Below are 14,418 nucleotides of genomic sequence, written 5' to 3' on the forward strand. Positions count from 1 at the left end.
CAACACAGACAACATGACTGATGACACCACATTTAGTATCTACATCCAATCTCCAACCCCCTCCTTTATTTTTCCTTTTCGGCTTCTCTGGCCCTTGGAGACAAGGGACCCCTCCCCACCCCACCCTCCACCTCCTCAGCTCGGGGGTATGTTGCCCGATCTACCCTTCTGCCCTCCCCCCTTCCTCCCCTTCCCTCCCATCCCTCCTCCACCTTTCACAGACAGACCCAACCTCCAGCCAGGAGGGAAACGCATGTGGAGCTGAAGAGAGAGGCTGCATACCAACACTGAGCTCCCACAGAGCAACACACACATTCAGGCTACACACAATCCATACATTGAGAGTTCAGTGATATTGTTCACCCTCTTCTGATATCACCATGATCAAATACACTCTCACCTAGTGATTTTATTGACACAACAGCAGATCCCGCACACAGGTTCAGACCTGATAACAGACAGTAGCCAGACAGTTGAAAACGGACACCTTTGCTTTGGAGATTTCTATCAGGGATCAGCCCTCACCTGGACTTGTTTATTTTGCTTTGGACAAACTGTGTTACCATGTTTGAGGCAGAAAGGTAAGTTTTTTTAAACCATCAACAGAATTAAGAAGCTCTAGAGGCAATTGTTTGTTTTTTGCTGAGCGTGACATTTTGTGAATTTCCTCCTGTCAGTAGCACAGTGCATGCATTCTTAGTAAGTCAAATATTTCTGTAGTTTCATTTACACAGGAACTTTTGCTTCTGTTATATGCACGGCTGTGTCAACTCTACCTGGCTGCTTGGTTTCAGCACTTAAACTGTCTTGTTTAGACACGTTTCTCCTGGTGCAGAAGGTTACAGGTTAACAGGTATCTGAAACAGGAGGACAGGGAGGTTCAGTTACTCATTAGTGTGACGGAGTGATATGTGTGTGTGTGTGTGTGTGTGTGCCCAGCCGTCTTCAAGGTGACTTTGGGTTGGAATGATGGATGCCTCCCATAAATTACTGCTAACCCCCCTCTGTGTAGATTCTCTGTCAGAGTTGAACTGTCTTCATTGTCTGTTGTCTCTGTTGTTATTGTGAAAATCTGCGACACATCAAGTTTTATATCAATGAAGGAAGATGTGTTTTCATTGTTTTCATTCAATCTGTCTGATTGAATGTGTAAATAGGTATTTGTCTGACATTTGGTGATCCATGGATTATTTCCTTTAACTTCAGTGGTGGTAAGGATTTATAATTCTCTATAGCATAAGGCAGTTTAATTCATACCGGCTTAAAAACAGTAATAAATATAGCACAAGACATAAAAAACAAAATAAATTGAATTGATGAAACCATTTTAGTAATTTCTGATGAATAGTTAGGGTTCATAAAGGCAGCTGAGAATATAGAAGTCCTGTTTCTTCTTGAAGTTTGTTCCAGCTCTTCGTTGCATGGTAACAAAATGCTGAATCTCCATGTTTAGTTTGGACTCTTGGTAATGGTTAACTGAGCGTTACCAGATGACCTGACAGAGTAGCCACAGCCTTTATACTGCATTCATGTTCTGGTGAGAACATCTGGCACTTTCAGGTTAGCTGCTAAAACTGAGTTTTTCTTCACATCTAACCACAGTGAATCATCACCCATCACTGCAGTTCCCCTCTGCGCTACAGACCTCTTTTAGCTCATTGTTTTGTTTTTTTCAGCCTGCAAACTCAGCTCTCATCGACCTCATTTTCTGCAGCCGTGTTGAGTAAAATATCTGATAAACACACAGACAGGCAAGTTAACAGTTAGCTGGTGAATAAATTAAACATATAGCAGCTAAAAAGCCAGATATTTTCCTCAGGAAGTTGGTATAGACCAAATGAGACCTGAAGGAGAGTGAATAGTTGACTTACATTCATCAGATGGACACAAACATGACTCCAAATGAATGCTAATGTCGCTCTGCATCTGCTGGATGTGAAGTAAACATTCACAATAGCTTTATAAGGCGATGATATGTCGTATTCAGCTTCTTTGTGGCCACAAAAATTTCAATTAATGCAGCTTTTAAAATAATTAATTCATAATCATAGTTGCATCTTCTACATTATAAATGCTGCAGTTTGTTCTGTGCAGGCTCGCTCTCTGCTGAGTGACTCGTGGTTGCCGTTAGGTTTCTGTCCCGCAGCTCAGATGCTGATTCTGTCTGACTGCAGGTTACACAAAGGAGCTCTGTCTATAGGGAACACTGTACTCTGTGTATACTGTATTTACATGAAGGTATAAATGTGTGTGTGTGTGTGTGCTGGGTTCTCTCTTGCTGAGATCCACATAGAGATAACACAGAAAGTGTTTTAGTGGTCGTGTTCTTGATGGGCTTATTTTTCTACTCACTTAACTGCAGAAGCCGAATCATCACAGTCCCACACAGAAAGCATTCACCATTTGAACAGTCCCGACTCAACTTTAAATCAGCAAACATTTCATTAAATTACACATGGGTTAAATGAGTCAATATTTAGTTCCATTAAGAATCTCCTCCATGGGCAAATATTTGGGGAATTAGTTAGTGTTGTTTTAGTTTGAATGGGAATGTTTGTGTAAGTGTTCAGGGATTCAGCATCAGCTTCAGACTGTTGCTGCTGCTAACGGTCAGACTCCAACAACCAATAAATCAAGTCCCTTCGAAAGTAATTTTCCGTTATGAAATGAAGTGAATGGCCTACTTAGCCTGCACTTATATGTACTGTGTATTTTTAGCTTCTCTTAATGTTCAGCTTCTCAGTCAATTGTAATATCCCAGCCCGGAGTGGATGATGTCGGTGATGAATGGCGATATAAGAATAAAGGACAGACTTATTCTCTGTCTACTCAGCTGCCACTGCTTTTACAGACCACTGTTGTTTACCACTGGCCACATGAGAGAAATGTGTCTTCAGCTAGATAGTTTGGTCTTGTCAGTGTTTGTGTGTGAGCTTATTGCCAACTGCATGGCCCTGATTGATGAGGGCTTTGCCTCGGCCGGAAAACTGGATGGATGTGGGCTCCTCCTGCTCTATATACAACAAAAGCATCTCTGAGAAGAAGAACAGTGTGTCAGGCCAAAGTCTTAGATAAAGTGTGGTACTGCACAACTTCAAATCATCCCTTCTGAGCCCTTTAATTGTGTATCTTAGAGTTGCTTCATGGTGACAATATCTAATGTACTTTGTTTTGTTTTTGCAGCTACATGACTGACGGAGGTTTGGGTCTGTACACGAGGCGCCTGAACCGCATGCCCGACAGCATGGCCGCTGTCCGAGAGACTCTCCATCGAAACACGTCGTCAGGACAGGGAGATGCTGACAGGTAAGTCTGAAACATCTTAAATGGAAATTCCACCCACTTATTCTCTTACACTTTGATGTTCATCCATTCGTGATGTAGTATTGCAGCTTACTTTTGGGATAACCAGCTCCCCTCAGCCAACTTCCTCTTGTGGTCTGCACTGAGATTAAAAATAGTATTTTTTTAACATCTGTTGCATCTTTATTCTTTTGTAATGCTGAACACAATTTTTTCAGATGGCAAACAGCAAATGTGAATTCCAAAAGTCTGTTTTGCACCAAGTGTAAACCAGTTTACCTTCTGTTGGAAAGGAAGTTTTTGGTGATGATTCGTTATATTAGACTACTACTACTACCTACATTTCCCAAAATGCCTTTGTACATCTCCTATTGAACATGCTGAACTTAATGTGTATGTTCGTTTGTAGACACGTCCTGTGGTTATAATGTTGTGGTGTGTTGCACAGTGCAGCGTAGGTCGTCTTGATTCTTTGTAAGTTGAAAATACTTATTTGGTGTCATTGGCCTTGGTTGAAATACTTGTGGTTAGAATTGTGAAATATTCTTGTTCATGGGGTTTAAAATGTTGAGTTCATGAGTTTAGATGGGAAAAATGGTCTTGAGACTAGAAAAATTTAGAGACAACATTGGTTAAAATAGTTTCTTTTCTGTCAGATTGTCTTGAAATGGTTGACTGAAAAACAGCATAATCATCGTATCCTGTCTATTGGTTAAAGATCCCCTCCAGAAATGTATTAAGACATATATAAATGATTGTCTTGGAACAAAAAAAGTACAATTTCCACATTAAAATCCTTAAAAGGGCATCAACCCCTTTTACCAGAATCTATAAATTTGCAAATTTTGTTCATTTCGAAAGTATTCCTGACACAAGATGTCTCCTACTGTAAAATCCTTTCTCAGTATATGTGTACTGGTGGCTTCAAGTTTCTACAAAACACTTGTCTTAGTTGCATCCTGGACCAGGATTAACTTCCAATCTATTTGAGATGTCACATATCATGTTTTTAGATTCAAATCAGATTTTCAATGAGCACACTTTGAGCGGATGAATGTGAAAACATCCTTCTAGTGTCAAACTCTGCACATACACCATTCTGCTCAGTGAAGCTCAAACATCACACTGTATGAACAATAAGAAAAAAAACATATTTTTGTGTGGAAGGGGACTTTAATGTTAACAGGATACACTGGAAAATGTGAATGAAAACATCTTGCTGTAATCAAATGCATGAAATCAGGAAAATACATAGAACATTGCACAATTTTAGGGTGTATTTGTCTTTTGAGGCAACTGATGCACAATGTGTCACACAGAATGATATTGCACAAGACTTATATCACTACACAGGATGATGATGATGATGATGTAACTGAGCTTTGGGCAATACACTGCTGATGTACCAACTGATCCTTAATGTTGGACAATATCAATGAGACACGTGTATTTCTGTTGGTGTTACCAGGATGTTTTGGCTTCAGCACGTGGTAAAGTAAGAAGATTGACTTGGGTATTTGTGTATCTGTGGGACTTTCCAGAGCGCCCCGTGTAAGGGGGAGTAATTCGGTGTGATGCAGCGGTCTTTGTCCTGTCACAGAGATGGAGAGGGATTTGGTTCCTGGCTAATTGACAGACGGAAATGGATGAAGGCCAGAGCAGAGCCCCACCATGTTGCAAGAGAAGGATGGGGGGGGGGATAGACAGAACAGAAAGTATAGGGGGAGGGAATAAGCTTGATATGAAGATGGACTGCAGATTGGGTGGAGGTGGTTGGAAAAATGAATGAATGAGGGATAAACTGGGTGAGACAAAGGCCAGGCTCAAATATGTTGAAGTGGATTGACTCCTCAATTTATATCCAGCTATCATCAACCAGTTTCTTTGTGCTTTAGGACTAGAAATGATCAATTCTTTTAAACAAAAGCTGTGTAATTACTCACTGATGTGTTACACAGACAGACATGCTGTACTAGTCTTAAGTGCTTCAAGCAGCCTTTTCCGTAAATCCTCAGGTGTGGCTAATTTCCTGTCCTCCAGACTTTTGACCTATGCTCTCTCACTGCCTTTTACCCCCGCACACACACACACACAGTACTTCACATTAATCCCCCCCAGCCCTTAGGTGGGACTTAACACAAACTGTCCCTCTCCTCACCTTTCATCTCTCTTTTCTCACCCCCTTACCATGCAGGACTCTGTCTCTCCTCTCACCTTTCATTTCCCTCTTGCTTGTTTTGATTAGAGACTGTAGCAAGTAGAAGAGACTGGAAAGCAATTAAATGATAAAAGTTGGGGGATTCCTCTTTTTTTGTTTTGTTTGATTTTGTGCTTTCATGTTTCATCCTCTGTGAGGTTTAATTGACCAAGTTAGCAGATGTGATGTTTCTCCAGAAACTTCGCATTTCTTCTTTCATGATCTTCACACGGCTTCATTATTGCTTTCATTAGATTAGAGAGAAGGGGTAAGAGAGGGTTCTAAAATTAAGAGGGGATGAGCTGACTCCCAGCCGCACCTCCTCCCCCCTGAAGGAATGTCTGATAAATGTGCTTACTGCTTTTAGTTTTGGATTAATTAGGAGATGTGAGGGAAGCGGCAGATAAAATTCATTAGCATAACAAACGGAAGCCAGTGGAGCTGGAGGGTGAGGAAGGGTGACTGGTTTTCTGCTGTAAAAGATGAGGCTAATTTAATACATGAGAGAGAGGTTAATGGTGCAGTTTGGGCAGGTGGAGGAGGGTGAGCACCTTTCTCTGCATGCGTTTCCAACATTTTGTGTCACCGTAGAAGGTCTGTGTTCTGAGGTGTGTGCGGCCTGTGTTTGCTCACTGGGTGTGTGACCCATCTATAAACCTGTTATAGTTCAAATGCCTTTTTTTACTTCCTCGGGTGTGTGATGCAACCGAGCCTCTCAGCGCTGGTGTGGAAGTAGCGGGGTGTGCTGGGGGGTTGGGAAAAGGTGTTGGGTGTCACCGTGGCATTGGGGCAAAAACCTTGTGACCCCTGGACGAAGAGGTCACAAGCTTCAAAGGGTCGAGGTTCACAGTTCCAGAACCTGTTTAGCTTTCACACTAAAACCAGATCACTAATGAGGGGCATAAAGGATGTAAGTAGAAAATCACTAGTTAAAGTCCCATCAGCTGAGTTGGTGACTGATGAGTGCTGCTGATATTCAGCCCCGGTTGGAAGTGCAAAAACTAGTTTTACCAACAGTCACATGTATGTAAAGCAGAACGTGAAAGCCAGCAGAGCATCACAATGAGTCACTGGACGACCGGACCTGCGAGTTTGAGTAAATAGGCAGAGACAATAGAGACTAGAAACTGTGCGTGTGTGAGAGAGAGAGCATGCTTATCCCTGTCATTTATCTCTGTGGCAGGAGAAAGAGGAAGCAATCTATAACGGTCTGTCTTCTGATTTGAATTCTCTTTGTTAAAGCAGACAAAGGAGAGGTCTTTGTGGTGTGAAATCGCTGTAGCGGTGAGTGTTAGAGAGGACCCCCCCTCCCTTCTTGCTGAGGCGTTGAAGATATAATTTCTCTTTTCCGAACGAGAACGTGACACAAAGAAAAGAAGAGAGCACCACATAAACCACTCAGTTAGAGGCTGATGACAGATGCTTTCACATGAAAACATACATAAATCTGCAGTTGCAGGGTGATAAAGGATCCTGCTAATGCTTTAGACATTTGTGCGAATGGTCTATTCCCCTCATCTGTCTTGCTGGTGTCCGCACACAGTCAGTCCTGGCAGGATCAGGACTCATTCTCCTCTTTCAGGAGAAACTAATGGCTGCATTTACGTGTAGTATGAAAAAAAAAGAGCAAAATGATCTATTACAGAAAACTTAAGTCTTTATTTGGTTTGGTCAATGTGTAGCACTGAAAATGGGGAAAAAACAACTCAGTCAGAATCACGTGACGCTTCCTAGAAAGTACAACTGCTGTTACAATAGCCTCATTATCAAGAGGTCTGACAAAAAGCACTTTGACATGAGAGGTTTTTAAATCAACATGAGACACCAAAGAGTCCAAATCATCTGTACCAGAGTTGTAGGTAACAGATTAAAGAAAGAAAACGCTAAACTTAATCTCCTGAAACATACTGCAGACATAAGACAGACACACTGCGTTGGCAAAGAGGAGCAGTGGTCACAAGCTGGAATTAGTGGTTTTTGTTCAACTTTTGTAGCTGTTCTACTGACATCATGTGATGCTTCTTTCAGCATAAACAACAGGACACTCTTGTTCCACTGACACACACACTTTCCATCAGCAGGTGCCTGTTAAAAGACTGTCACAGCTGTCACTCACTCTGATACCTTCCATTGTCCTTCCTATTATCTTTTAAGTGTAGATCTAACACCTTTTGTAAACTACTTGGTATTTCGAAAGGTACCTTACAAATAAACTTGAATTAACTGGCCTTTGAGGTACTAAACCTGTAAACACTAGTCTTTGAAGTCTGTTCAGACCAGTGTTAACACTGCATATAAAAATCCAGTCTCTGCATTTATTTTCAATGATGTTCTTGCAAGAAAAAACGCAAGGTGTGAACCTGGTAAAACTTTTCCCACAACGCAATGTGACGTTATTCGGCAACCCATTGCATAGGCCAGTCCAATAAATGCAAACACGCATTCCTGGTGGATTACTTTGCAATGTGAATTGCGTAATTCTACTGTCATAACTTGTAGTTGAAGTTGGCGTATGATGAACTCAGACTCATGGATCTATTACTCATCTATCTGGATTGTATTTTATCTTTTTACCGGTTCTTACAAACCGCCCTCACTTATGCCCTCACTTCAGTTTTTTGTGACTGTCCCATTTGTCCCATGATTAAGCAAAGTTTCAAGGCATTTTTCCCCCGCAAGTACTTGAATTCCAAAGTCATTATTTCAGCCATAATTATTAACACATGTAACTGGTGTGGAGACTAACCGTAGATGACCCGTTACTTTTAAAGTTTACATTATTATACACATTCAAAGTATTTTGTCTGCCTCCATTATGTGAAATTACATTATAACTGCAAGTACGATGGATGTTGATAATACTTGAAATGATCTATGATGATGGTTTATTGTCTGAAGTACAGTATGTCTGCAGGTGTGTGTGTGTGTGTGTGTGTGTGTCAGAAGCATGTTTGTTGATTTCTAGTTTCTCTCAGTAGGGTTTTAATCCCACCTGTAACCGAACATTGTTGTTCAGAACATGTCTCACACAAACACACACATATTACAGGCACACTTCTCGTAACACACACATGCCCCAAGCCCCCAATATGTTATCTCTCCTGTCTAGACTTGAGCAGGTTCCCTATTGGCCTTATGTAGAGGAAGAGACTCTTCTCCTCAGCTACTGACAACACCTGGCGCTCCACCTGTCTCACCCTCTACCTGTCTGTCTCTCTGTCTGTCCGCTGTAACCCAACCTCCACCTGCTCCGTTGGTTCAACAAAGTGAATGTTGTGGTTTGCCTCCAGGCTCTCACTGTAATAATAATCACTGGATTGGATCTCCTCCCCTCCCTCTGTTCCTGTCGTTTCATGAGCCAACGACCTTGTTCCCCGTAGAACCAGGACTCTATTTGTATGATAATCACAGACACACACGAACACGGCTTCATTTGCACTTTTACCCCCTGAACTGCCCTACAGTTGTATTTGTACCGAGACCTGCTTGGAGACAACATCAAACTGTCAGTGCTGATCACAGCTGCTGTTTCAGGACCCTGCAGTGTGTAGGTCCCAGTCTGGTGTGTGTCGGGCCTCGGCTCAACTCTGGAGCTCCAGGAATCTTAGGTTAATGATGGCAGAGGGGAGCAGGGTGAGCCAGTGTTGGGTTACCACGATCAGTGGCACCAGGGCAAATGATGAACACACCTAAACTATCTGTGGTTGTCAGTGGAGTTTGCATAATATTTCACAATATTTTTCCATGATGAAACATGAGAAGTTTCAGGAATTAGGTTGCTGACACAAACAATGTTTTTATGTTTTAAAGATACTTTGTGTGGCTTCTCGCACCGGAGTATCCAAAAAAAAGTTAATAAGTGAATTCCTTCATTGTTGATGTGTGTTTTTATCACAAACGGAACATGATTTAACAACTTTAATCGTTTCTTCTTTTGATTGCTACAATTAAGAAATTGTTCCCCAAATACTCCTATGCAACAAAGCCATTATCTTTTAATACACTGTAATGAAAAGATGCACTTTTTCACAGGACAGCAGACTGCAAATAGAGAATCAAACTACGTAACTCAAGAATCAAAAACAATTCCAGCTCACTTTTGCTTGAAAGCTGTTAACAATATTTCTCTTCCTAGACCTTCAAAAGGTAAAATTCAAGAATTTTACTCAGTTTTTGATCCAACGGAGTGTTTGAGAACTTTGTAGTTTGTTTGCACTAGTACTCAAACTGCTTGATAGCGTGGTAGTACTAGATACTGTATTACAAGGAGTTGTAACAGTGCTGTGCCTGTTGTGCTGCTGTTTTACATCTAGGTTGAAAGGCCAGTAGAAGTGGTTTTACTTCTTTGCATGCTGCCGATGCTAAATTTGTCTTTTAGATAAAAACTTGGCTATCATGTTGACAACAGGCCATGGTAATCAGTGATAATGAAAGTGACGTCCTAAAGTGACTGCAGACTGACGCAATCTACCGCAAGATTTGTACTAGGCATGAAAAAGTAAAAAAGAAAAAAAAGGAAAGGGTTTTTGTAAATTTATCAACTCCACATTCTCTGAGAGAAGTACGTGTTAAACATTTGGTCTGTGATACAGCCACACCTATCCTTTGTCTGCTCTCTCCTTATCTTTTGCACTTACACACACACACTTACTTAACAACACACTTTATGCAACCAAATATTATTCCACAGATATCCAGACTCTCACACAACCTTTGACTCCGCTAGAATACTAAACACTATAAATGCCTTCCAGACATATTCATGGGGAAAGCAGCGATCTGCTGTTTCCCAGTGGTGTGTGTGTGTTTGTAATGAATCCAGTCCAGCGAGGCGTTCTGGGGCACGCTGGAGCAGTCTGACCCACAATCTGTAGCTGTTTGATTCAAGATGTGAGTTCAGATACGTTCCCAAGTTAATGATGCTCCCACACACACCCACATACTCCATCTGCTGCAGCAGAACGCTCTTCCACCTAAACTGCAAAAATCTCCATCTTAGTCATTTTAGTCTGATTGGAAGTGAAAAAAACAAACAAATTCCCATTGCTGTAAGATCATTTTAACCTGTTTTTAATACAAATCAACAAGAACAATGTTTTTATTTAGCATTCTGTCTAAAGGGCTGGTCTCATCAGCATTTAAAATGACCATCAAGTCATTCCAAAGGAATTGCCACGATCACTGGATTTACTCGTGGGGGCAAAGTATATCCGCAAAAAAAACCTCAACTTTGGTGAACTTTGACACAAATTTTGCCAATGACAAATAGCAAAACGTCTCGATAGTCCATCAGTTTTCATTTAGAGTATAAACCCTTTCACAAAAGAGATACATTTTGCAGACGGGAGTTAAAGGTAAAAATATGTATTTTTAATAAACTTTTTTATTTTTTAATTAAATTATGTAAAATCCTCAGAATAAAATGCCAAGGGGAGAAAACTGCACAGTCTAGAGACAACAGAGAGAAGTTCAGGGAACGAGAGAATTGACTGGCTATCACTAGCATGTTCCTAGCTGGCTACCACGTTAGCATTTAGTTAACCAGCTACATTAGCCTAGCTTCTACAGTCACATATTTCACAAAGACATGGATGAATTTTAGAAAATCTTTGAAGCATTTTTGGAAAAATCTTACCAGACTGGGACATTTTTGTTTCATTGAAGAAGCAGTTTTTTTTTAGTGTAACCACATATAGAAGAAATTAGCTTTCCACATTCATGTGGGTGGAGGTGGAATTAATTAGGGTTGAGGGTCTTGATTTTACTTGGAGAGGAAAGAAAAAAGAATCTATGGGGGAAAATTGAGTTTGTGGTTTGTTATAAGGCAAGAAAAACAGACAAATCCTAAGAGAAATGATGGTTCAGTTGCCATAGATACCGTATCAGCAGACCATCTTCCCTCCCTCTGGGCTTTTAACAAGCACACCTGCCTCGCCCTAGGAAACACAGACACACACACACACACAAACACACACATACACACTTAAGAGGGTGGGACTCTCTGTCAGGTAACTAAGGGGTTTTCTCCCACACATTTTCTTTTTTATGCCAGACATTGCAGCTGTAACATCCACAGCACTCTCTTGATCTTTGTACTCATTATTTATTCAAGCTTGTTTGCTTTTTCTGCTTTATTGCTCAATTGAAAGCAGCGAGATGTAGCAATGACCCACAAAGAGAAAAAGGCTCGATATGCGACAAAGGTTGCGGGCCGGATTCAAAACCAGGACGTCTCAATCGCTTAGCATATGAGCTTCAGCCAACTGAACTAGTCACAGAGCCAGCTGTTTTTAAAGGGAAACACAGAGGTCAGAACCTTGGTCCCATGTCTCTGGTCCAGTCTGGAATCTGACCCAGGCCACCAGGAGGAAACAGTAGATGGAGAAAGTAGAGCAAAGGAGCACAGCATGTTGGACATGTCATCTACAGTGAGTTGTTTTTGGAGCACTCAGCACAGGGTAAGTGTTAATCCTCCATACCTCCCCTGACTGATATTTTCCGTGAGGTTAGGTGCGGGTGGGAAGTAGGGGAGTCAGCAGGTTCGTGCAGGTTGCAGCTTTAGAGTAACTGGATAAAGTTGATTATCCACGTTTCACCATGTGAGCTGCAGGAAAACCTTCGGGACAAAAGTCTGCATGCAAAGAGTTGTCATGTCATGGACTGCTGAAATGTAACAGGCTCCAGACCAACATACTGGTAAGATTTTACCCCATGAGCCCCAAATGGTATCATTCACATTGGAATATTTCTAGTTTTAGAGATTTTAACTCAGTTTTCACATTTTGTTTCACCTTAAGTAGCTTTAAGGTTGAAAAAGCCTCTTATTCCACACGTTCTGACATTATCATAGTAAATATTCTGTATCAGCTTATTCTAGCTCTTCTTTGAAGCTAAATGTTTACACCAAATTAAATATCTACTTATACTACCTACTCAACTTTTACACATTTCCCCAAAATTAAGCTTGACATATTTGCTATGTTGCTAACTTTAGGATCTCCATAAATAGTTTGTTAAAGTTCTGTGGCTTTGAACTATGTATGGGTTAAATAGGTTAACTTAATAACTACCCACACTGTAACCAATCCAAAGTTTTTTTTGAGTTTGAGTTATTAATTGAGAATCAGTGTATTGTGTCTCAGTTTACAATTATGCAGTTTAATGATATTGAAGTGTTTTCTACATTTTTAATACAGGTTCTTTTACATCAGCAATCATAAACTTTTATTTAATGCTGTGTGACTGGAAATTAAGTTCAGATGGAGAAGCAACTGACAGCATCTGTGGAAAAACAGAACAAAGAAGAAAACGTGGCTTGACGTTAAGGGGGGAGACTCCTGAAAATTTTTTATTTCCTTAAAGGGGATTATCATTTGTCATCTGGAGACACTTTTAAAGGAGGTTTCAAACCAGATGAATGTAAAAAAGGACAGATTCTGGGCAAAGTTTCCCTTTAAAGTGTAGCTGCACCCCAACATTTTTATTATTCGGCCCCCAGGAATCCCACAAACCATTTTTTGTAGACCACAGGTGTAGAGGCAGGAGTTACAGCCTTGTGTTTCATTCTAGCAATGAGGCGACAATAAGTTAGTTTGTATGCGATGTGTGTTCAAGTAGTGTCTCTGCACACATGTGAGAAATTCCACATTTTTGTCCCAGTGGTCTTTAAATGTTGCTTCCTGTTGCACGAGTGGATGCAGCACGGTAGAGTCGCGTGTCTGTGTCCAGTGATGCGTGTCACATGATGGTGGTTTCGGTGTGTTTTTACCGTGGATCCGGGTCAGTTGGTCGATTCTAAGGGGAGTGTGTGTTTACACATCAAACAGAGAGCAGGAGAGAGAAAGAGATGAGTCAAAGGGAAATCTGTGTGAAAGAGAGGCAGCCAGAGGGATCTAAATGCTTTGATAAATTCTCCGAGTGTAGATAGCAATGTTTTCCCAAGACAGGAGACAATGGGACCAGACACGGGAGAGAGACAGACAGACAGACATTCCTGAGTGTGCTGTCCGGTCCAGTCCTGTCATTTCTCGTCATTGCAGGGACAGCTGTGTCATTTTCGTACCACACGGCTCCTGGTCTCTGGCCTGGAATGTGCCGGGTCCCGTCCCAGCGGCCCCTTCACTGCCTCCTTCACCTTCACACTTTGTCCATTTAATCCTGACTATTGTTACTTTTCACAAAAAAAATTACAGTTGTGGTCTTTTGATTTAAAAAAATAACCTTGCAAACACTTCTACTCAATGCTAGAACATTTTCCTGTTTTTCTGTTGTGGGAAAAAAAAATGGAAAAAACATTTAATGAGAATAATATCAAAAACATGACATTTACCAACCCAGAACAGGTAATAAAGACACCTGTGATCCTGTCATATTTCAGATATAAAAATTCAAGAGCTTGCCTGTATTCATATACCTTCAAACAGCAAAATACATTTCTCTGAACCCTAAGGCCAAAGAGCAGCTGCAAGTACAGTTACTGATACAAGAAACCATACAGTAAAACTGGCACAACAACTCAGCACTTAGGGATCTGCTGTCATATGTTCATGTTTTGTTATATGATTGCTATACATTCCCATCACAAGTGGCCTAATTTGCGTGTGAGTTTTATGCCTGTCTGAACACATAGCTTTCTGTTTATAACACTAAACAGCATTGCTCTCTCTCTCTCTCTCTAAGTTAGCATGGTGAAAAAAAAGTGACTCGTGAATATACAAATACGGTTGAAATCAACATCACAGTACATGTAAACCAAAACTATTTTTTCTTCATTTTTATACAACTATTGTACAATATTTTATTTTGACAACACAATTCTATGAAAGAAATAAAACAATATAATCCTATAATCTCTCAAACTGGATGTCAGTTATCAAAAACAGACATCACATGTCTGATCAGATTCCCAATCTTGTTTA

The 14,418-nt window shown here is 40.8% G+C and overlaps 1 protein-coding gene across 1 annotated transcript in view; it reads left to right on the forward strand.

Moving 5' to 3' along the window:
• nav2a (neuron navigator 2a) overlaps positions 1-14,418 on the forward strand; it is a gene marked incomplete in the record, with an annotated part of 88,790 nt that overhangs the window by 39,747 nt on the left and 34,625 nt on the right. Inside the window, 1 exon segment of the mRNA XM_035682096.1 lies at positions 3,184-3,306. Coding sequence (XP_035537989.1) covers positions 3,184-3,306 — 123 coding nt within the window.

Source organism: Morone saxatilis, unplaced genomic scaffold (assembly GCF_004916995.1).
Source record: "Morone saxatilis isolate NCDOM2014 unplaced genomic scaffold, NCSU_SB_2.0 Contig11, whole genome shotgun sequence".
Lineage (NCBI taxonomy): Eukaryota > Metazoa > Chordata > Actinopteri > Moronidae > Morone > Morone saxatilis.